At 35.2% G+C, this 25,665-nt stretch overlaps 1 protein-coding gene across 1 annotated transcript; it reads right to left on the bottom strand.

Moving 5' to 3' along the window:
• LOC107744165 (dihydropyrimidinase-related protein 2-like) lies at positions 1–25,580 on the bottom strand. Its single transcript, XM_016557672.1, has 14 exons — positions 25,501–25,580; positions 24,767–25,078; positions 12,280–12,368; positions 11,900–12,084; positions 9,057–9,221; positions 8,840–8,901; positions 7,259–7,339; positions 6,824–6,892; positions 6,613–6,733; positions 6,106–6,262; positions 4,553–4,694; positions 4,167–4,337; positions 1,650–1,815; positions 1–1,362 (listed from the first exon to the last, which is right to left on the bottom strand). The coding sequence occupies exons 2-14, from the start codon at positions 25,016–25,018 to the stop codon at positions 1,271–1,273; spliced, it is 1,752 nt and encodes a 583-aa protein (XP_016413158.1). The 5' UTR covers positions 25,019–25,078; positions 25,501–25,580; the 3' UTR covers positions 1–1,270.
• Between the last annotated feature and the right edge of the window lie 85 nt (positions 25,581–25,665).

The raw sequence follows: 25,665 nt of genomic DNA, 5'->3' as shown, positions 1-25,665 counted from the left end.
TTTTTTTGCACTAATTACTTTGTCCACAAGGTGGCAACATGTCAAGTTTTTAGTTCAGTTCTACTCCGCATGTGGCTATGTTTGCGCACGCTATGAAATGAAATATACTTTGATAGGCAACATGTTCGGCTGTAAACATTCGGCAAGTGTTTGCGTTAACACTTAAGTATACTTTGGGCTTTAGTGCATTAGGAAATTGCTGCTAATTTCATGGAGTTACATTCACGTTGTTCTTTAAAAGTGACGTAACAGCATTTTCTTTAGCTAACTTTGGAAGCTAAAAAGAAATTGCAACTTTTTATCTCACAAATTCAGACTTTTTTCACCAGTTCTGACACAAATTCAAAATTGTTCAGTAGCTAAACAGCTCACTTTTCTCATGACCAAATACAATCTTGACTTTATCCTCTTCTTAAACTTTACGTATTAAAGCAGCTTGTGCAAAAAAAAAAGAAAAAAAAAAAGGGGGTTGAGGGCAAAACAGGGGAGGTTTCCAGCTATAACCATTTGCGGTCCTCTCTTATTTTCTCCAACTTTGCTAAGCTCCGTGTTTTTACATGCGGTTTCTTCTTCAGTTACATTAACAGTGTTAATTAAATATCTCTAGTTGTGAAACAACACATGGTTTTTAATCAGCGACCACTGGAAAAGCTGTCTTTTATTGACCGGTACAGAAAGTATCGCATTGAATGCCACGGAAAGGGCATGGGCGGAATATGGTCAGGTGTTCATACTGATGTAAACTGATTGTTTGAGTAAAAAACGTAATAAAAGATTTCCAAAAATTACAACATTCCTAGTGTAATAGACTTTTAGCCACAATGACACAAGAAAGCCAGTACTCTAACCCTTACCTTGTTAATAAGTAACAATGATAAACAGCTTTTCTAATACACGCACTTGATCCCTTTGATTTCAAAAAGCAAATAAAGTTAAATACAAAAATGATAACATGACTCGTGGTGGGTAGAAAGTACAGTATAAAAATCATACAATCAGAAGTGCTCAAATGTGGATGTTAAATTTTTTCCTTCTCTCTTCACATGAGGCAAATACTTTGTTTTTTTTCTCTCTAGATGTCTCCTTTAGGAAGTGGTGTGAGGTTGGGAAAAGAAAAACAAGGGAATCGGGCGAGAGCTCAGGGGTTGGGAGGAAGTGGAAAATCATAGGCCCTGTGAAGGGTTCTTGATGTGGCAAGGTGGCAAACACCTCCGTTATAGACATCCCTCTCCCCCAACCCCCTATTCTCCTGTCGGCTGGAGGAGGGCGTCTAGCCCAAGCTGGTGATGTTGGCCCTGCCACCAGGGGGCGCAACAATGCGCTGGGTGTTACGGCGGGGGATATTGTCGTCAATCTGAGCGCCTGAAATAAGACAAATCAAAAGGAAATCAACCTTATGGTGTATAAATATTGAATATATTAATTATTATTATTATTATATATTACTGTGAATAATATGAAAACAACAAATCTCTCAGTATTATTACAATTCTGGCTAGTACTAAGCAACTAAAATATTTTCTTTTTATTTAATACTACTTCATTTATATTTAATGATGCGTTAAAAAAATAAAATATCAGCCTATATGGAAATGACATATCATGCATCTCTATTGATTTTTTGGTTTAGATTTTTGCAAAGTGCTCACCGGAGAGGCTGAAGCCGGACTGGTGCAGGTTGCGGAGCTGTTGAGAGGGCTGCTTGGCAGGAGAAGTTTTGGCAGAGGAAGCAGGGGTCACAGCTTTGGGCGTCACTGAGACTTCACAGACCGGGCCGTCATAGAGACCCCGTGGGACGCCCCTCAGTTCAGCAAGCTACAAAACAACAGTGCATGATAATGTTAATAAAACACAGCTAATCTGATAACCTCAAACATTTAGAAATCTACAGTTAAACATTAATGAAGAAAACATTTAATAGCAATTAAGTGATATTTATATTAATGGGCATAACATTTTAATTTATGAATAAGTATATTTACAGAATAAATGGGTAATCTATTTATTTATTTATGAATAATAAATATTAATAATTTTTAAAATCAGTATTCTATAAAATCAACAATAAAAACAATGATATATACAGTATATATATATATAGTGCCATGAAAAGGTTTTGCCTCCTTCCTGTTTTTTTTTTTTGCATATTTTTCACACTTAAAAGAGTCAGATCCTCAAACAAATGTTAATATTACACAAAGATAATTCAAGTAAATACAAAATGCAGTTTTTAAATGATGATTTCTTTTGTGTGTGTGCTGGCAAAAGTGTGACCACCCTTCTAAATGCTACTGGCGCTTTGCTTAAAGCAATACAGTTCGTCCCACAAGACCTAAAAACAGCATCAGAGTCTGATAATCAACACACACATGCTAACACACCGACGCCACGGTGTGTTAGCCGTTGTCTTAATCAGGACTTTTGTTTTGTTTCCCAGGAAAATTTTCTAGACATTTTTAAAACAAAATAAACTATATAAGAAGTTTCTCATGCTCACCAAGGCTGTTTATTTGATAAAAAAATACAGTAAAAAAGTAATATTGTGAAATATTATTGTAACTATTTTCTAATTCAATATGTTTTATTTAATAGAATTTTTAGCATCATTACTCCAGTCTTCAGTGTCACATGATCCTTCAGAAATCATTCTAATATGCTGATTTGCCGTTCAAGAAACATTTATTATTATTATCAATGTTGAAAGCATTGTTTTTGCTGTTGTTGCTGAATATTTTAGTGGACACAGTGATACATTCTTTTGTAACAATGTAAAAATATTTACTGCCACTTTTGATCCATTTAATGCATCCTTGCTTAATAAAAGTAAAAGTTTCTTATAAAAACTCTTAGTGCCCTCACACTTTTGAACAGTAGTGTATTTTCAGTGATTTATATCATTTATCTGATTATAAAAAATTCTGTTTTATTCATTGCAAAACCATTTTTTCTTGTCTAAAGCATAATACGCTTAAAATGAAGGGGACAAAACTATTTGTATATGTGATTTAAAAAAGCCCAGATATATATTTTAATAAGTCCAGACATATTTTAAAAAACAAGTATATTTTATATTATTCATTATTATACATTACATTACTTATTGTAAATTGATTATTAATATTAAATCTAAACAGCTTCAAAAAGAAATATATGAAACTATAAATTACATATATAAATTAATTATTAATGCTATTATTAATTATAAATGTAAATAATACATGTAATGTATATACAAATGATTTGTATATACATTACGGGTATTATTTACATTATTTACATAGAATGACAGAATTTTCATTTTGGGTGAACCATCCCTTTAAGATATTTGGGGATGGTTCACCCAAAATGAAAATTCTGTCATTAATTACTCACCCTCATGTAGTTCCAAACCCATAAGACCTCCGTTCATCTTTGTCACAAATTAAGATATTTTTGATGAAATCTGAGAGCTTTCTGACTCTGCATAGACAGCAATGCAACTGAAATGTTCAAGGTCCAGAAAGGTTGTAAGGACATTGTTAAAATAGTCCATGTGGCTTCATAAGATTAAGGTTGAACCGCTGACGTCACATGGATTATTTTAATGATGTCCTTGCCTGCTTTCTGGGTCTTGAATGTGGTAGTTATATTGCTGTATATGGAGGGTCAGAAAGAAAAAATATCTTAATTTGTGTTCTGAAGATGAATGAAAGTCTTACGGGTTTAGAACAACATGAGGGTGAGTAATTAATGACAGAAGTTTTGGGTGAACCATCTCTTTAATATTTATATTATATTAATACACTATTTACAATATTTATCTAACACACTTTTGCTTCTAAACTAAGACATGTAGTTAAACAAAAGAGCACAACTCTCGAAAAGCCAGTGTGTTATAATCTCACAAACACAAAGAGAAGACATTAAAAAAAGAGATCCTCGTGGTTATGTGTTGTGTGCACTGTTACGCCTCCAAAGCAGGAGGGAGACATCAATTACCCAGCAGAGCTGAGAATGACATCACTCGCATGAGTAACATAACCCACACCCAACATTCGGTCAGAACAACCAGAGTTCTCTGGTCAGGACTGCATACCACCTTCACAAGAACACAACTTTCCTCAATGGTAACTACACTGAGGGACGTAAACCACATAAACACCAATGAATCCTGCACACTAACTCACCAGGTTGTGGCTCTTCGCTGAGATGATCTTCGTGACATCAGGGTCCCACAGAACCAGATCGGCGTCTGAACCCACGGCGATGCGGCCCTTGCGCGGGTACAAGTTGAAGATCTTAGCGGCGTTGGTGCTGGTGACGCCCACAAACTGATTTTCGTCCATTTTTCCAGTTACCTACGAACGAGGGGGACCACAGGGAGAGATGAGTTTGTGTCGGTTGTGTTTGTGTTCACTTGAGTGTGCTTGTCTGTTCGGCTGGGACTATTTAGACTCACATGGCCACTGACTGATTTTGTTTATATGACTGAAGGACGTGTAGATGCTGCACCGTGGCAGCTTGTGATTAAATGTCTCCCCTTATTATTTGCATTCTAGTATTTCTGCCTCACCACACATTTGTCCCAGATGATAGACATCCTTTCTTCAGTGCCATTGGTTCCTTCAGGGATGAGGGTGAAGTCGTCTTTGCCCACAGCTCTCTGGGCGGTGTTAAAGGTGCAGTGAGCGCTTCCTGTTACCTGCAGCTCTCCACTGAAGCAGGAAGTGGGTGAGGAGACAAATTTCAAGCTGGGACCAAACAATTGAGTCTATTCTACAAACATTTATATTTATCCACTTAGCGAACCCTTTTCACAAGTGTGTCCTCTTTAAAAGAAATAATCTCAGAGCAAACATGTTCTAAAATCCCACTTTTTTCATTCACACTGTTTTTGGCCCTAAAAGTGCCTCAGATTTAATAATAATAATAATAATAATAATAATACTTTCATTGTTGTTATTGTAAATAATAATAATAATGGGTATTTATTAAATTATTTAATATTATATTTTGGATATTCCATTGGATATCTGGACATTGTTAGTAGTAGTAGTATCATAATTATTTGCACTATTAAATTGATAACAATAAATTAAATACTAAAAAATATTACAATCATATAATAATTATTAATGGAATACATTATTATTATTATTATTATTATTGCCTTGCAATTAATACTAATACTACTAATACTACTACTAATAATAATTGTTATAATTAATATTGTTAATATAAATACATACAAAAATACAATAATTTTATTTTGTAGTTCATTTGCTTTGTAATAAAATACTATAATAATCATTAAATACAATTAATAATATTAATAATATACTGTATTATATATAATAAATACAATGTATATAATAAATATCATATGTAATAATAATAACAATAATACTGATGATGATGATGATAATAATAATAGTTATGTTGCTAATAAAAAACAAAACAATAATTTCATCAATCTATTTCATTAATTTAATCATTAATTCTTCACTTAGAATATAATTGTGTAATATATTGTGCATGTTAAATTTTATACTTAATAATAATAATTGTTATAATTGATATTGCTAATAAATATACATACTAAAATACTTTTTTTGCTTCAAGTGGAATATTATTTTGGAATTAATTTATTTTGTAATAAAATACTATAATAATTATGAATATAATAATATTAATAATACATATTATATTATAAATATAATGTATGTAATACATATCATATATGATCATAATAATTGTTATATTGCTAATAAAAACAAAAACAAAACAACAATTTCTTCAATTTAATCTTCAATTTTTCACTTTAAATATTATTTTGTGATAATAATACTTTTATTATTTTTTTACTTAACACATCTTTAAAAAATAAACTATACTGCAGACTTCAAGTCAACTCCTAAACTTAAAGTCAACCCTTCAGTTCACTTTAAAGCCATTTGAGGTAATATGGAACATACACACATTAGCCTATTTTTTTTTTTTTTTAATGAACCGCTCTCAGACCCCACAAATGAACCAGTTTCATTTCTTATGGTACACTTATTACAGGGCTCAACCACTGTAGCAAATCAAATCAGTAATGCATGCTACAAATAAACAGCATACTACCATGATAGCAGTGAGTTGAGATAGTCCGGTGTGGTGGGATCCGGACTCAAGGGTGGAGACGTGACGTAGGCGGCGGCCTTGGCCCAGTTCTTGCTCCAATAATGCGAGCCGTCCGTACCAAGACTTGCTGTGATTGGCTCTCCGTACACAACGGTGCCTAAATGGTTCAAAGATACCGAATTAGGAATAGGCATATATAATTTCACTGTAATTCCCTTGCCCTGATTCTGGAGCCCGACCGCCATGATGTCATTTCTTGCCGTCTAGCCAAGAACATCATCGAGTCATAGATGCTGTATTATTATTATTTTTTTGCAGGACTGCAATGCATCCCAGTTCATAAAACCTGCCTTGCTTGTCCAGACGTAATAATAATGCCTCATTTGAATGGAATTAGATCAAACCGCCTCAGAATGTTCTTCCATGGTGGTAATTCAACCTTGAATGTTTCCACTAGGTTTGGATCCACTGAAGTCTCACCATATTGAAAATGGAGTTGGCTCTCACCTTTCTTCCTGGCCTGGGCGATGACATCAGCGGCACTCTTGCTCATCACTTTGGTGATGTAAAGAGGGCAGTTGGTCTGATTGGCCACTGTTACTGAGCGGTTCACTGCCTCCGCCTCCACCTAAATGATCGATAAAGCCAAGTCAGCACACGTTTTCTTGGGAAAACATGGGAAAATGGATGACTTTTCCCAGAATTCCCTGCCATTCACCTCCTCTGGACGACTGAGGACATGTCCCTCTGGTCCAGTGATACCCAACTCCAAAATCCTGCACTGCTCCTGTTGAAAGAAAGACAGAAAACGAGCAGGATGGGATGATACGAGTAGCATGAGATCGCTGAATCTTTCAATAATTATGTCATAGTCTCGATATATACTGTACATATTAAAAATGTCTTCATTACAAAGAGTTTGCTTATCTTGATCATGATAAATACACATAACCGTGAGCCAAAAGTCATCTGCAATTAATTACATCAGCCTCACGTAGGAATATTTGCTTTGGTTTTGCTTGCCAGTATAAAGTCTGAGCGTTCGTTGTGGAGCATATGTTTTGATTTAACATCTCCAAACAGTTTATTGTTGATAGTAACTCTGAGTAATGGAGCTCAGTGCTGGACGGTGCAGCCTCTCTGAAGATCTCACCTCGGCTATGATGTCTCCGTTCTCAGCATGGACCTGAGCGATGGCCCCGAGGTCCCGGATGACACTGAACACTTCGTAGATCTGCACATAAACACAACTGAAGTTACACAAATGCTGACACTCAGAAAGCAATGGCAAATGGCGAAGCATGCTTAAAACAGATGCAACGGTCACTGGCAGACTATTCAAGCATCATCTGTTTATAAATTGCCAAGGGACTCTGTTTAGATTTCTTAACTTTTCGGCACAATTGTCATTAGTAATTACAACATAAACTCCCAACCCCCCAAAAACTTGGTACTGTGCCACATAAAAGTGGAACCATGGTACTGTGATGTTAACAGATGGCAGAATTTTTTGTCATATTTTGTCATATTTTGACTGCCAAATTCCATGTTTGACCGATACGAATTAAAGTATTCTCTGGGAGAAATCATGGTATTTTTTTTTAGGTACACTGGAGTACAATACTGTAATATACTTAAAACAAAACAAAACAAATAAAAAAAAAATACAGCTGTTTCAATATGGTACATATAAAAACCATGGTACTACTATGGTAGTTTTTGTTGTCAGGTTTTTCCAAAAAATCTAAATCAAATGAAATGTCTAAGTGAATGGCCAAATGAATGAATAAATAAATCCACTGTAACTTAAAACCATTGAAATAATTTTCAATAAAACATGTAAAAAGAATAAATGTTAAATAAATAAATAAATTAATTAAAAATTTTAAAGTTTTAAAATAAATAAATAAATATATACATACATACAGTACATACATAAATAAATGTTTTTTGGTAAATGCATAGCCAGGCAAAGTCACAATACCAATATCATGTTTTTTTTGTGTGTAAATGCATAGTCAGGATTCCTTTTCAGAAAATAAATGCCACATTAAATTGAAAACTCATAAATAAAAAATTTATAAATAAATAAATGAACGAAAGAAAGAAAGAAAGAAAGAATGAATGAATGAATGAATGTACTTAAAAATATGATGCATGTCTAAAACCATGGTAATACCATGATATTTTGTAAGTGCATAGACAGGCAAAGTCATATTAAATCGCAAAATAAAAAAAAATACATAGGTATCACTTTATTTTACGGTGTCCTTGTTGCACGTTACATGTACTTACTATTATAATAACAATAAATTATGCACAATGTAGGTAACCCTAATTCTAACCCTAACCATAAAGTAAGTACATGTAGTTAATTAATATTCTTCAGTACTTAAATGTATAATTACACTGTAACAAGGACACCTTAAAATAAAGTGTAACCAAAATATATATAAAATAAATATAAAAATATATTTATTTGTATATAAATGTCCTCATTTGTAAGTCGCTTTGGATAAAAGCGTCTGCTAAATGACTAAATAAATAAATAAATAAATATATAAAGTATATTTTAGGACCATTCAAATATTTTGCATTATTGTTCCAAAAAACAGGCTTAATTTTCATCATTTTTATTTTTCTCTTTTTGATTTTGTGGTTAAATATGACCTGGGTGTGTTTTTGACAGGTTTCATGAGGCTAAAGTAGGTAGAACGCATGGAGGAAGCCATACCTGGGAATCAGTGAGCTGGAAAACGTCTTTGTAAGCCAAGTAGACGAGGAAAGAGTTAACGCCTGCACACAAAAGCCGGGGGATGAAATCAGAGAGGGCAATGAAGGAGTCCGTGATACATCAGTGAAACTGCAGCAGAATTCCTGAGCGATGCCGTATTCGCCAGCTCTGCTGGGCTTGTACTGTACAGCAGATACAGATGTTGACAGTGGTTTACCGTGATCTTTGACGAGCGCCTCCATCTCCTCTTGAACACCCTTGTGCCATTCGGTGATATCCACGTGAAGAGAATAGTCACAGCACGCTTTGCTGTCCGCCCATTCCCGCCACTGGTTGAAGGCTGACATCAGACTCGTCCCGGGTTCAGAAACCACATGATCAACTGTTCACACACACAAACACACACAGTGGTTAGGCAGATATTAAAGAGCTCCTACGGATTAATAAGTACCTCAAATCAGTTAATAATGCTGCTGTGAAACGAGGGCAACGGAGATGTTAAAACAGTCTCGTGCTATTTTAAGCACACTGTCTCCATCCTGTCTGCACTGCTGTCAGGCACTGTCGATGACGGCTGCATCATAAACAATACAGGTGACTCAGCAAAACAATACAGCTTTCATAACACTTAGGAAAAGGCAGCATAGTTCGTGAAAAGCTGCTCTAATCACAGCTTAAAGGAACAGTTCACCTAAAAATGAAAATTGGTAACCAGTCAGTTGCTGGTAGCCATTGACATCCATATTATGTAGAGCCCTATGAAATCTGTTTTATTTTTTCCCAAATTCCTTTATTTTTTCTTCAAAATTCTTTTTTTTCTTTTCTTCTGGATTCCATTTTTTTTCTTTTTTTTCTTCTTCTGGATTCCTTTTTTTTCTTTTCTAGACTCTGTTTTAATGGTTAAATTAAATTGTATTAATCAAAAAGCATGTATAATTCATTCAAATCATAAAACTTACCATCTTAAACAGCAATTTATTAAAAGTTTAAGAAAAATTACATTTTAAGGCCTTATGAAATATGTTTTTTTTTCTCAAATTCAGTTTCATTTTTTACCAAATTCTTTTTTCTATTAATTTTCTGGATTCCATTTTAATTGTTTCAATAAATATCAATAATCCAAAGCATCTCTAATCAACTGATTTTATATAAAAAAAAATATTATTATTTATTTATTATTTATTTTTCTGCTAAATAAATTCTGCTAAATATTTTTTCTGGAAAATATTCCTTCAAAAATAATGTTTTTAATAATAATTTTATTAGCAGTAGTAGTACATTACATTAAGTTTCTTAATGTTAAACCAAAAGCACGGTTTCTTCAAGTTAAACCAAACATTTATTTTGACAGGTTGCTGTGAAGACCTTTAGGTTTCTGTTTGTATATGACATGAAAATTGTTTTTCTCAAAAGAAATGGTAAAATGCTCATGAAGTGACTCTCAGAGCAGTTGTTTATGTGTTCATGTATTCATATATTGAGGCAGCAGAGGATGAAAACACAGCGAATATCACGCACACTTCAGTATTTATATAGTAAACTAAACATGCAGGATTCATATTTAAATGGTATTTTTGCGGCCTAATATTCACAGACACTAGTCCATATCGCGTTTTGATTTAAGTGAACTGGCCTACTTTGATGTATTCATCCCCAATTTAGCAAATTCCGTGACATTCCGCGTTATACAGTAAATTCTGTTTTTATGACTGGATTCCGTGATTCCGTCCGTGTTTTTCACATCACGGAAACCTTAGGGCCCTAATTATGGAATAAATTACTATTAAAATCAATGGCTACTCGCAAATGTTTGGTTACCAGCATTCTTCAAAATACCTTCTTTTGTGTTCAACAGAAGAAAGAAACTCATAAGTTTGGAGCAACATGAGGGTGAGTAAATTATGACAGAATTTTAATTTTTGGATGAACTCTCACTTTAACTGTGTTATCTGTATTAAGACCACAAGCAAATATGAGAAATTATGAGTGGTGCTTGATATGGCATTGCTAGATGGTTGCTATGGAATTGTTGTTGTAACTGGGGTGTTGCTAGGTGGTTGCTATGGCATTTTGGGTGGCTGCTAGGGCATTTCTTACTGGCCCAAATCTCTATAATATTCTGGTTCCTAAATATGAGCGGCTGCTGAGTGTTTTGGGTAGTTTAAGCATTGCTATGCATTTGCTCAGGTGTTGCGGGTAGTTGCCAGGGTGTTGCTAGGGCATTGTTGGTATTTGCCAGGTGGCTGCTATGGCATTGTGGGCAGTTGTTGCAGTATGGTGTAGCTGCTATGTGACAATGTGGTGGTTGCCAGGGTGTAACTAGGAGATTATTAGGTGGTTGCTATGTGTTGTAGGGCTGTGTATCACCAGCAAAGTCACGATACGATACATATCACGATACGGGACTGCACTGAATTTCACCTCAGCAGAATTTAGAAAAACAGAAAAAGTGTATATTTTTTTTAATGTGATTGTTGGTACATTTTACCAGTTTTTACCATACTTTCAAAACAAAAATTAAAATAGGAAAAATATGCAATATGAAAATAATTGAAGACAAAATGTGTTTTACTGAGAAAAAACAAGATTTGGTTTTTAAAAAGCCTTTTTCCAAAAGGTACATCTGGAAAAAGGGGGGGTCGTCTTATAATCAGGGTCGTCTTATATTCGGGCCAATACGGTACTATGTGTTTGCCCAGGAGTTATGCTCAGTTGCCAGTGCATTGCTAGTGGTTGCTATGGTGTTGTGGGTGGTTGCCAGGGCTTTGCTAAGTGGTTGCTATGGTGTTGTGGCTGATTGCTACAGCATCGCTGGGGTGTTGCTATAGCATTGTGGGTGGCTGCTAGGGTGTTGCTATGGTATTGTTGATGGCTGCCATGGGTGTAGCACGGGCATTATTGGATGGTTGCTATGTGTTGTAGGTAGTTGCAATGACATTTTCTGAGTGGTTGCTATGGCATTGCTAAGTTGCTGCTATGATGTTCTGGGTGGTTGATATGCGAACAGCAACTAGTCCTGGCTCAGTTTCTTCATCACACTAAGCACAGTTGGATGCATACTGATCATGGTGGTTCCTCCAGCCAGCGCAGCGCGGGTGCCTTGATAGAAGTCATCAGCAGCAGTCATGCCCCTGTCAGGCATCTGGAAGCGTGTGTGCACATCAATGCCACCCGGCATCACCATACGCCCATGAGCATCGATGGTTTTTACCCCGCCAGGCACTATCAGATTCTCTCCAATCTGCCTGTGAGTGAGATATAAAAAAGAAATATGAGTTATACAATCTGAGCAATCTTAATTTAATTTTAAGGGCCAAATTTCAAGGGCTATTTCATTATCTCTTCATGTGTCATATGATATAAGGGCATATTATGCACACATTAACCTTATAATCTTAGACTACTAAAGGAACAGTATAGCTAATATATTTTACACTCACTTGATCAGGCCATCTTCCATATAGATGTCGGCACAGAACGACTGATCATCGTTCACAATCTTCGCCCCTTTAATCAAGAGACGATCACTCTGCAACACCAGATAAAAGTCGCTTTAGTATCCTATTGCAGTACAAATGCAAATTGTCTGTTCACCTTAAATATAGACATTAAATATAGACTCAACATGAATAAAGATTCAAGTAAAATACAAATTTATCCAGGAGCCAGTAAATCGGAGCTTATAAAGCAGCAGTATAGCATCACCCACATTCTTTATAAGCGGCATCAGTGGATTCTCTGGTCTTTACAATTAAAAACACGTTCACCATGGAACATTTATCTGTCACTGCACTACAATGTGCTCGGCTGAAGCTGGAAGACAATGATTCACCCTTACAATCTGAGCTGATTGCTATTTCTAGTATAATGTGTACTGCATTATTGAAGGGGATTTTGATACATCTCAGTTACTCAAATCTTTCAAAGCTGTTCATCAAAGTTATTCATTCTGATTCATTCAGTGACCATTTCTATAGGTTACCTTGTGTCACAAGAGAATCTTTTGTGTTATGAGTGAGTTACTGAATCTTACTGCACTCAACTAATTTGATAAAACACAAGACTTAAAAACCCAAGAAGACTTATTAATTTTATGCATATGTAAAGGGCACCTATTATGCCTATGTCCTTATATATAAACATGTTACCTGTTTCTGATGCAGAAAAGCTAGTTCATGCATTCATGACCTCTAGACTGGACTATTGTAATGCACTGCTAGCTGCTTGTCCTGCATCTTCAATAAACAAGCTACAGGTAGTCCAAAATGCAGCGGCTAAAGTCCTTACCAGGTCAAGAAAATATGATCATATTACCCCAATTTTACAGTCTCTGCACTGGCTACCTATTCAGTTCCGTATCAGTTACAAAATAGTATTACTTACCTACAAGGCCCTTAATGCGTTAGCTCCTGCGTACCTAACTAGTCTTCTACCACGCTACAATCCATCACGCTCCCTAAGGTCGCAAAACTCTGGACTTTTGGTAGTACCTAGGATAGCAAAGTCCACTAAAGGAGGTAGAGCTTTTTCGCATTTGGCTCCCAAACTCTGGAATAGCCTTCCTGATAACGTTCGGGGTTCAGACACACTCTCTCTGTTTAAATCTAGATTAAAGACACATCTCTTTGGCCAGGCATTCAAATAATGCATCTCATAATCTTGGACTGCAGTTATATCTGATCAAATGCACATTATTATTCTTTAGTTTGGGTTAAACAAATACATTTTGCTTGGTTGGAACAGCAGCTACGCTAATTATGTCTCTATGTGTTTCTCTGTTTGTCAATTTCTCTGATTGACATCCCGTGGTAACTAGGATTTACACAAGCTTCAGTCTGGATCCAGAACACCTGAGAAGAGATGATGCCAACCCCTCAGAGCACCTCAGATGATGCCAACCCTGAAACAGCACACAGAACTACCACATTTTGCTGTAAGTTTGATTGCATCATATAATAATTACTGTTAATTGTGTTCATCATCGGTTTGATTACGTCTTTAATTGATTATGTCTTTAATTGAATCGAATCAGTTTATGCTCATAAATGATGCATGATGAAGATAAAGACTGACAGGTGGACTTTTCTCTGAACATGTCTGTCCAGAGGGGAAGGTTTTATGGATGTAGACGGCATTTAGAACATGCAGAGCATAATGTGCCTGACTGAGGTCAAGTAATGGAGCGAACAACTGTCTAAGAAAGCATTAAAATACAACAAAACTCATTTTAATCACTGGCACTTGATCAAGAACTGCTTTTGAAGTGATTTGGGTACATTTGGATTACATGAGATTCACAAAAAAATTACATGCATTTGACCTTGAAAGGTGAAGAATTATTTTACTTTATAGATATTTAACATCTAACCATAGCTACAGTTTAAATAGAATAAATCATGATAAGTTATGGTAAAGTCCATTTACTTATCATAAAGTCCATTTACTTAATCAACATGTAGAATGTACAGTGGATAAAAAAAGTATATGTGATTTGTAATAATTAAAATGTATAGGTTAATTAATAAGTATATGTATAGTGCTGGTAGATTACTTATAAATTGTACTGATTACAAATCACATAATGAAAAATTGTAGTTAGTAGCATAATCTGAATTACACATATTAGATAATGTCTGACTACGTTTTAATTACTTTTAGATTACAATTGACATAACTGTCTATTTGTTTCTCTGTTTTTGCCACGGGATTGACATCCCCACAAGCTTCAGTCTGGATCCAGAACACCTGAGAAGAGATGATGCCCAACCCCTCAGAGGACCTCAGATGATGCCAACCCTGAAACAACTTACAGAACTACCACATTTTGCTATATGTTTGATTGCATCATATAATAATTGCTGTTAATAGTGTTCATCGTCTGTTTGATTACGTCTTTAATTGATTTTTCCGTACATTTCTGCCATATGTATATAAACTGACAGTCACCACTGATAAGCTACTACTAAATATTGTAGAAACTTAATTTGCTGTAAAGTTGCTTTGCAACGATTTGTATCGTGAAAAGTGCTATAAAAATAAACTTGAATTGAATTGAATTGAATGCCCCTTTTTACAAGATGTAATATAAGTCTCTGGTGTCCCCAGAATGTGTCTGTGAAGTTTCAGCTCAAAATACCCCACAGATCATTTATTATACCATTTTGAAAATGCCTATTTTGAGTGGAAGCAGAAACATGTTGCCACATTTTGTAGGTTGGTAGATGCACACGGTTATAGCACTTAAACACGAAAAAAGTCAGATTTTCATGACATGTCACCTTTAACAAATATACTAAGGTTTATTAAATAATTGTGTAATAATTATATCATTGTTGTGAAGAAGACTGACTCACATGCTGAACTGAAGAAACGACATGCAGATACTCATTTTCAATGTATTAATTGTTTAGTTCATTCACAAACAAGATGCCCCAGTTCATTCTCAAGTCTTGTTCTGATTAAAAACACTGACTCATTCAGTGAAGGGGATGTGCTTGTTCAATAGGTCCAACCAATGAAATGCTCCTTTACAACCTGTACCCCAATTACTGGTTTGCACTACAATAAGTCTTTGAAGGCAGGAAAGCAATCACACTTCAGTGAATGAAAAATATGAGACAGTACAAAGAAGTGAACAAGAATTAATTGTTACTTATTTACTAAATATATGTAATAGATTTATTGTAAATAAATGTTTATTGATTTATTTACAAAATAAATATATTTTATTTTATTACATTTTTATATATTTGCTTTAAATATTTACTTATTATTATTACTATAAAAAGATGTATATGTTTTCTTCTTATTTACTTTCTAGAAGATTTCAGTGATGAAGAATACAGTGTATTACAATTCTTAAGACCGTGTGAAGCAGCTGTGTGGAATCCATCTAACATCTTTAAAACCTAAATGGCTTGTTTTTTACAAATATATATATAAAAATCCTTGCTACATGTACTGCATTAGTCATTGCTGTTTTGTTGGTTTTGATTATCTGATTCTATTGCACTCATGTGTAAGTCGCTTTGGATAAACGTGTCTGCTAAATAACTAAATGTAAATGTAAATAAATAAATATTGACATAAATATTGAATATAAATATTGAAGCAAATAAACAATTTTTTTACACTAATGTACTTATTTTTGTTTTGTACAGTAGGTTTGGTGCTGAAAAACCTAGAAACTGCAAACAAGAATGTAACAGACTATTATACTTCAAGTAAGTTATTGATAAGCAATTATGTAACAATGCCAGTAAGTGATTAATGTGAAAATAAGTGAATTTAACTGATATTTTACTTGAATATATATATTTATTTATTTGCTTTATTGCTACAGAAAAATGATCAAAATTTATAATAAAACTTTCACCTTTTCACCTGTTGTAATTAAATAAATAATTAGCAAACAAGCTATCTTTATATAGAATAAAAAATAGAATGTTTGTTTAAATTATGCCTATTATGCTCTTTTACAAAGTCTTGATTTTGTAGCGCGATTTAAACCCGGATGATTGTAACCACTCTAAGTCCGTCTGTCTTGGGAAAGCTAGCGTGTCTCCAACATTGTGATAACACTCGTTGCCTTCTCTAGTGCAGCTCAATCAGTTCTCGTCTCATTCGTCGATATTTGTGATATCACAAATCCCGGAAAATATGCGTTGTAGTCCAAACGAGTAGTTCGTTGTAGTTTTTGAAAAGTGATTTCTGTTAAATAAAATATCTCCTTTTGAAGTGGACTTTGAGCTTTGTAACTTTGCAGATCTTTTTTATGCTCAAACAGCAACATTACAGACTAACTAAAGTTGAAAAAGTGAAACGCATAATAGGACCCCTTTAATAGGTTCAACCAATAAAATGCTTCTTCACAACATGGTCCCAAATGCTATTGATTTGTGCTATATTCAGGCTTTAGAGGCATGAAATCAGTCTCGTGCTTCAGTGAATGAAAAATAAGAAAGTATGGAAAAAGTTCAACAACACTCATTGGGTTATCTTAATGTCAAAACATGTCCTAATGGTTTCCTGAATTTGTGCGCTTTATACATTTTCCAAGCAATAAGAGAATTAGATGAAAATAGTATCTTTTGATCTTTCCCTACAGCATCATGCAGTATGAAGGCTAAAGTTGACTAGACACCCCTCTCAGAAATAAAGGTACAGAAGTTGTCACTGGGGCAGCACCTTTTCAAAAGGTACACTTTTGTACCTTTTACGTACTAATATGTACACTTTAGGTACTAATACCAGTATGGACTCTTTATGTGCCTTTTGAAAAGGTACCGCCCCAGTGACAACTTTTGTACCTTTTTTTCTGAGAGTGTACAGACCCCGCCGTCACCACCCAGGAATCTTTTTACATTCAGGGCCCCAGAAGAACGGCCATTTTTCTGAAAGGGGAGCTGTGGAACAATTCCAGTCACAAGGCCCTCTGACAAAGGCAGCTCTGTCTGCGTTTCTGAATCTTTGCGTGCTTGTTGGCAACCCAGCAACATGAGGCCCTGGGTGGCTTCCCAAGCCCTGCCCTGATTCACTTAGCGATGAAAGAAAATACTCCAGTGACCTGACATCTCCTACTACACATCCCACAACAAGAAAAACAACACTACTGAACCCAAACGGGGCTTCATTTGCTCTCATATACCTTTAGTCAATTTAATTCATACACTCTAAAAAATGCTGGGTTAAATATAACCCAGCGCTGGGTTGAAAAGGGACAAACCCAGCTATTGGGTTGTTTTGAACCCAACCGCTGGGTCAAAATAACCCAACCGCTGGGTCAAAATAACCCAACCGCTGGGTCAAAATAACCCAACCGCTGGGTCAAAATAACCCAACCGCTGGGTCAAAATAACCCAACCGCTGGGTCAAAATAACCCAACTGCTGGGTCAAAACAACCCAACCGCTGGGTCAAAACAATCCAATAGCTGGGTTTGTCCCTTTTTAACCCAGCGCTGGGTTATATTTAACCCAGCATTTTTTAGAGTGTAGAAAAACCAACACCAGCTTCTACAGAAGAAGAATGCCTTCTACTTTTCAGGTCCAGATCTTTGCCGAGGGGCTTCTGGGACCAGGCGAGTGGCTTTGGCGGTCGGCCACACTCAACAGCTGCTTCATAACATGCATTACATAACTCAGACAATCACTGCCATCCATTTCCTCTGTCTGCATGCACAAACCGACCAATCGGAGCCATCGATGCTGGGCTAAGGCATTATGACATCGTCAGAAAGGTTGTAATGTTAATTAGAGGAAATGTGGACTCTATGAACTGAACTGGTGCTTGTTTTGGATCTTTTCCAGAGACAAAGCGCATGAGAACACTGACAGGAAGTCTTCAGGTCAGCATGTTTATTTTACTGCATGCCGTAAATGATAATGGAAGTTTAAACAGACAGTTTAGTGTCCATGAACATCAAACCATAAAGGACGTCACATTTGAGATCTGAAGCGAATTTGCGCTTAATAATAATCCATATTGACTGACTTCCAGTCTTTGGGTTTAACCGCTCGCAATTCCATCCCTCGGTCGTTTAGAAACGGATTTAGTTGAGCCGGATTCTAGCTGCCAGGTCGATCCGTTTATGATCCTCTCAAAGGAAAACCGAAAGTGTGGCTTGACTGTTTGCGTGCTTGGTGCCTTTTTCCCCTCTGAGGCGCAAACGTAGCCGTTATGAATGGAAATCCTGTATGTTGTAAGAAAACACGCTCCTGGCAGACTGCTTGATACGAGTCAGAGAGGAGATTGGGCTTTGCGGTGGGTGGGGGGGTGAACGAGAGGCACAACAGCAGGTCAGCAGTGCATTCTGGGACAGATCACTGGGTTGCACTGGAGCTGCTGCGGTTGCCATGGAAACCAGACAACTGGTTTTGGAATCACAGAATTTTACACTGTGTTACATTCGAAAACTACAAAAACATGCAAAAGTAAGATGATGAAGTTTTATTTTTAATCAATATTTAATTCCTTAAACATGTTTGTTTATTTAAGAATTTATTTGTTTGCTTTTATATACATTTCTTATACATGTTTATCTATACATTACTTTTTTACTTAAAATGATTTATTAAATAAAGATAATATTTTATTTTAATATTTATTTACTTATTTAAATAAATTAAATTACTTACTTTATTTACTTTACTAATATAATTTACCACAAAAGATGATAAATGTTTAAAATAAAACTTTGATCTTTCTATAGTAATACAATTAAATAATTATCGAATTATATAGCCTAATAAATATAAGTAAATAATTAATTGAGTAATGCATAACTATATAAATAAATAAAACTATAATCTGTTAAGTAAATAAATTAATAAATACTGCAAATGATTACTTAAATATGAATTTATTTACTTAATACAAATAATAGTTTATCTTAAATATGTATTCATTCATTTATTAAAAAGGATATTTTATTTGAATAAATATTTCCTTTACTAAAGCAATTTAAGTACCACAGAAAGATAGTAAATATTTAAAATAAAAGTTTCTTCTTCCCATTGTAAATAAATAAACAATTACTTGAGTAATTAATAAATGAGTACTAAATTAATATATAATAAATAATAAATTGATAAATATTGTAAATACATTGACATACACATACTTACATATTATTAACAAATATGTTTACAAAATAAAACTAATTGTTTCATTTTAATGAATAAATATTAATCCATTTATTCACTAAAATGATAATTGTAATAAATGTTTGTGTAAACATTTGCTTTACTTAAGTAATTATTTATTAAATTACTACAGAAAAATTTTAAATATTTAAAATACATTTTTAATATCTCTGTAGTAATTAAATAATTGAGTAAAGTGAACATAAATAAACAAATAAATAATCAAATTCCCATTTTAATAAATATTTATGTAAACATTTGCTCTATGTAAGTGATTATTTAATTACTACAGAAAATTATAAATATTTAAAAATAAAATTTTTATATTTCTGTAGTAATTAAATAATCGAGTAAAGTGAAAATAAGTGACAATGAATAAATAAATATTAACAATAAATAAAAAAAACATAAATATTAAAACTATCATCTTTGTTTAGTATATAAATAAATATCAAAACAAACATTGAATATAAATATTTAATAAAATAAATAAATACCAAAATAACACTTGTTTACTCATTTTTCAATGTATTTATTTACTCATGAATTTGTATCTTTTTATCTTTTACAGTAGGTCTGATGCAGAAAGCAGAACTAATAATAAGTGGTGACATAACAATGCCAGTCAGTGATTAACATGAAAACAAGTGAATTTGACTATACAGTATGAACATGTATGAACATAAAAATTCTTCTCTGGTATCTGACCTCATACCTACAGCTGAAAGTGACCAGGCAGGTGGAGAATTAAAGCTAACATTCATCTTTAATGAGGCTCAAGAAGGTGTCACCCTCCTCCGCCTGTCTGCGCAGCTGACCAATGCAGCTGGTTCACCCCGACCCATCCTTTAACCATCCCAGCCACCCTTCAGCCGACCAGCCATGCTGCCATATGCTTGTGTGTCAACTATGTGTGCATCCAAACCACGCCTGGGTCTATTTATGCAGGAGACAAAATCACAGGAAATACAGATCTAAGATGGACAGTCCATCAATTGCTCTTAAATATCCGCTCTACGAACAATTCACCTAATTGTGCTGAAGCTTTTAGGAGGACAATATTTTTATGTGAGGTCTTTGGGTCACAGTGTGCTTGGGAGGTCTGCATGAATTCCACTACAGTACAAGGGGTGATGACTGACGGGGCCAAGCTGTGACTACAGTTAGAACGGACACAACAAGTAAAAATCGACCGAGCGACCTCTGCGCTATTTGATGTCAATCGACAGATCCGTTTGGAAGTGTGTCAAATTCCATTCCCATTACTTTCCCAAACGTTGATGTGCCATAGACGCAACACTAAAAGATAGCCACTGTAATAGGGGTGTGGCACACACGCACACACACAACTCTACAAGCATTTCTCTCAGATAGCTCATTCTTCTTACTTATTTTTCCTTGTTACCATCTGAATGTATTCTTAGCTGCACCTTCGGCCTTTTTCTGCATGCGATCCTGCACGTGCTACTCTCCGACTGGCTTATCTCCAACCTCTTAGATCTTACTAAGAGCTGGATGCGGTTTGCTAACATGCTGGATGGAAACCACAACCCACCTACTTCTCATTCAACATCGCTTAGTGAATCTAAAAGGGTGTCCTAAAGCTCTCCTCCAAACCTCAGCCCAAAGAGCTTCCTTTGAAAAGAAACAAAGGCACACCTGCCACCAGCCGAGCCGAGTGGGAGCTCCATTCGACCGTCTCCGAACAGCTATTTCCAGCAGGGTTTACTCTAAAACAGATCAAATTAGGTGCATTGTGATGTCATGTGGATGTGTTATAATCAGATGGGTGGGGAAGCATGATAATGTCTATTGTGACAATTATTTCAATACAAGGCTTGAGCAAATGCAAAAATATATAGAAGTGTGGGCCATGCAGCTATTATAAATCAAACCCACTGCCTTGAGGAAGGAAATTTGCTCATTTTCCCCCTGGTTTGCCATGCGTTTTTCCATTATCCTGTATACCGTTCCCTCAAACACGTTGTGTTCGCGTCAGTCACAATTGGTCAGACAGTCGGTCTCTCATAACTGCTTGTTTTAATGCAATTATTAAATACACTTTGGAATGTTATGGTTTATTCGCTACACATTATCACGCTTAACGCGAGCGACGCGACGCAAGCCGAACGCGGCAAAAACAGCTTCATTAATTATATAGGGAGCGTTCCGGTTTTGTTGCGTCGCGGCTGTAGATGGGGCGTGAATCTCATAAGAGTCCTAGAACGCAATGCCGTGCTGCAGTACTGCTTCAAGACATAAATTAAACACTTTGACAGCTTCATTTCGCTAAAACATCACAAGTTTACCGGCTCCAAGCACCTGAGCAACGAAATGTAACGTAGCTACGCGGAGCAGGGGATCAGCGAGCGTTGCGTTTAGATCAGCGTTCGTGCAAATCAAATAGCTGCCATTTCTTCTCACAATATTTTAACTATTTCTAAACATGCTGTATACTTAGCAAATAATTAAAGAAGATATTCCATAACTCACGGTTATGCGGGGAATATTCTTCTTGCCCTGATAGCCAGACATCTTCTTTATGCTCTATTCCCTTTGATGAACCGTTATCACTGGGATAATGGATGCAAAGATCTGCTTGGGAGGGGAAATGGCCTGGTTTAGGACAGTTTTTGTAGTCCTTTAGGAATTAAGAGGCGAACGGAGGTAAAAGCGCTAGAAATGTAAAGGACAAAGGACCTGTGCCCAATATCTCCTCTCCACCGATGCACCAAGTCCACCCAGAGACTGTTTGAGACAAAACGAGAGATTTTCATAGCGGAGAGCAGCGCGCATGCGCACAACCCCGCCCTGGATAGCCTGCAGCTCCTCCTCTGAGTCCACAGAGGGTGACCAATGTTTCAGACAATGGGTTTAATGGCACACGGATCAGTGTTTGCATGACCTGATCGAAAATGACGGAAAACAAAAACTGTGCGATGAATAATAAACATAATTTGTATGCAAACGATTATGGAGATTAATAAAAGTGTCAATGACATGGCTCATTTTTTTTCTGGACTAATTAATTAAAAAATACATAAAATGTGATTCACAGAGATTAACAATGATTACATACATACATATATGTATATGCTATGTATATATGTATATGTGTGTGTGTATATATATATATATATATGTATATATGAAAAAAAATATATTTTATATATTAAAAAAATAAAAGGCAGATATATCTTAGGGAAATGTAGTTGTAAAGCATATGTTATTCAATATATATTCTTATATATATATATATATATATATATATATATCCGTTATATTATTCATTGTTCATAATATATGTATAAATTATGTTTAAATATTATTATTTTATTCTAAACAAACCAAATAATCTCGACACACAGTCAAGAAGAAAATAATAATAAAATAAATTAATACGATTGATATAATAAAATCCCATATTTTATGCAAAGGCTTGTTTTATTCAAATAAAGTAACCCTAAGAAAACCTCTTGATATTCATGATGCAAGCATTTTTGTCAAATAATTTGAATATTATGTTTGAAAAATAAATGGTTCGATAAGTTGTGCACAGTAATCAAATAAATGTGACAAAGACTTTTAAATTATCTTCATATATTACTATAAACATCAAAAAGACACTTGAGTGGTAACAAAACAATTTATGTTTGCAAGTTTTAGCTCTAGCAATTCAGAACAGTATGTAATACCACAAATCATGCCTTCTTAAAGTTAATATTTTGCCCCGAATCTTAGTTTATTAATATGCAAACACTACAGCTCTGAATACTTTCCGTACCCACTGTATATATATATATATATATATATATTTTTTTTTTAAATAAGTACAAAAACAATCATTAAACAACTTAGGGTGTCAACTTTAAAAACATATTTCATATTTTTATAATGATTTTTAAACCAGTATTCATAATTGAATGGATTCTACAGAACCAGCTTTCCTTTTTATGGAAATATTTTCAAATCTGGGTACATAAATATACTCCAAGCTATGTTTTTTTTTATTATTTTTTTTATCAAAGCATTATTACACAACAATAAAGCTTTTTTTGCCCCGAATCTTAGTTTATTAATATGCAAACACTACAGCTCATTATCCGGGTCCTTCTGGCTGCTTTGGGCTCAGTGCAGTAGACCTAAACATGCTATTGATCTCTGCAGTCATTAAGGCCTATCAGTGAAGAAGAAAAAAAAAAGCATAAGAGTGGCTTTAAATCACACTTGCCAAACATAGAACAATTTCCTGTTTGGTATATTGGGTGACAGAGCGTTTTCTTGACTGTAGGATCATGTTACCATGTATAAAAGCACTGTCATATCTGACTGACAACATTCAGTGAAAAGGCTATATAATTTTCTCCTCTTATGTGAAAAAGGAGGGTAATTCTGAATATAATTCTGAGTGGAGGTGATTCTGAGTCTTATGAGCTTTTTAACAGGTCCCAAGTTATTGCTCTTAAAGCCCTATTGGGGCGTACTTCAATCACAGCTCAGCATCACTGTCACTGTAGCTATGGTTACCGCATCCAGATACCAAGGCCCACACATACAGCCTCTTGAATTATTGGGCTCTTAGCAACAACTGGACTGTAAAAAACCTTATTGGATGTTTAAATCACCATCATTTTTAAGGTTTGTACACTTTATTTTGAAAAATGATCTGTTGCTAGAAGGGCTGCATCTTATTTCTAAATTAATTAGTTCTAAAGTTTGTGAGGTATAATGACTAAATACGTTTTATGTATCATTTACCTTTTTTTCTGTGAGAACAGCAAATATTCAAGTTTTAAAATAATTCATGATTTTATTCAACTGCAACAAGAAATATTGCACAGTCAGCTGGTTGTTATCACACAATAAAACCAGACAGGGTGATCAGATTTTGTATCATCCTGAAGGTACATTTTTTATGATAATGATCACCTCACTGTACATTAGCTCACATATTTCTACATACTCAATAAATAGACAGTGAGTTGAAACTATTCTGTCATATGAGACCAAAGAGAGTGCAGAGTGATACAACTATGAAACTAGCAGTTTAGGAGATTGATTGCTGGGTACAAAGTCAAATATAAAGTTTAGAAGTTATTATACATAAATATTTGAAAACAACATTGCGACTGACCAAGCAGAATCAAGCATTCTGCAAAATATTAGCTGTGTAATATGGACTGCAAATTAGTAGAACATTAAATATATATTGAATGAAGATTGCTTTATGCAATAGTGTTAATGTTTCCACCCACATGACAGTGCACAATCCCTGCAGCTCTTACCTCGTCGTTTAGGTTCTGCAGAATCTCTTTTCCAGTACTTCTCCTGATCTCCACCTTTCGTGGTTTGGAGATATCCTTCTGCCTCTCGATCACTCGACCTTTCCCTGGGGACAGCGAGTCAAAGTCCAGCGTCTTGTTCTCGGCCGAACCCTCCACCGGGCAGAACATGCCACAGAATTTCTGCCGTGGCTGGTTGGGGCTGGAGCTTCCCATGTTCTGGAAGAACGCAGGCACATCTCCGGCAGCAGACATTTCTCTCAGTGAATACTGTCAGGTGGATGCAAAGGCACGTAAACCTCCGGCTAGAGAGCTCTGTGGACACTAAATGTTAGTTTTCCCATTGGGAGGTGAGAAACAACATTACATGTGAGGCGAGGAGGTTCCTATACTTGTCAGAGAAATCGTGAAAGAATACTAACGGAATGTAAACAGTTAAATGAAGTGATTTAGCATTTCTTCAGGATTTTTGACTACACGAGTCGCCAAAACAATACATTTTATTATCCACACCATTCAGCCCTGCATATTACTATGCTACTGATCGCAAAACCCTTTAGAAAAGATGCCTACTCATGTTGAACAATCTGTTGAACAATACACAAACACGAAGAATGAATGCAAATAAATGTGGACCGTGCAAATTATGTTGTTATTAAACGCAACACATCAGGATTTGATAGTATTATATCTACTGAAGCGATGACAGACATTCAGAGAAAATCCAGAGATGTTACCGTAAATTAGACGTGAGACCGACGGAGGATGAGGTGACTGCTGGAGAGAGGAGAGGAGAAACAGCGGAAGTGATGCGGGGTTTTGAGGGTTAAAGATGTAATGTGTCCATATCTGAGGGCTTTTTCCCCGGATGACTTGTCACTTAATGCCTATTGTGAGATACC

This window comes from Sinocyclocheilus rhinocerous, unplaced genomic scaffold (genome assembly GCF_001515625.1).
Source record: "Sinocyclocheilus rhinocerous isolate Xijiao unplaced genomic scaffold, SAMN03320098_v1.1 scaffold287, whole genome shotgun sequence".
In the NCBI taxonomy this organism is placed as follows: Eukaryota; Metazoa; Chordata; class Actinopteri; order Cypriniformes; family Cyprinidae; genus Sinocyclocheilus; species Sinocyclocheilus rhinocerous.
The sequence above is the reverse complement of the archived record's forward strand: the minus strand, read 5'-3'. Positions and strand labels throughout refer to the sequence as shown.

Bases quoted from the DNA above. Each gene is read 5' to 3' on its own strand.
- LOC107744165 (XM_016557672.1), bottom strand. From the start codon at position 25,018: ATGTCTGCTGCCGGAGATGTGCCTGCGTTCTTCCAGAACATGGGAAGC. The intron at 9,222-11,899 runs GTATGCATCCAA...GTGTGTGAACAG, and splicing joins TGGAGGAACCACCATGATCA to TTGATCATGTGGTTTCTGAA. The intron at 4,338-4,552 runs GTGAGGCAGAAA...CCTCGTTCGTAG, and splicing joins TCATCTGGGACAAATGTGTG to GTAACTGGAAAAATGGACGA.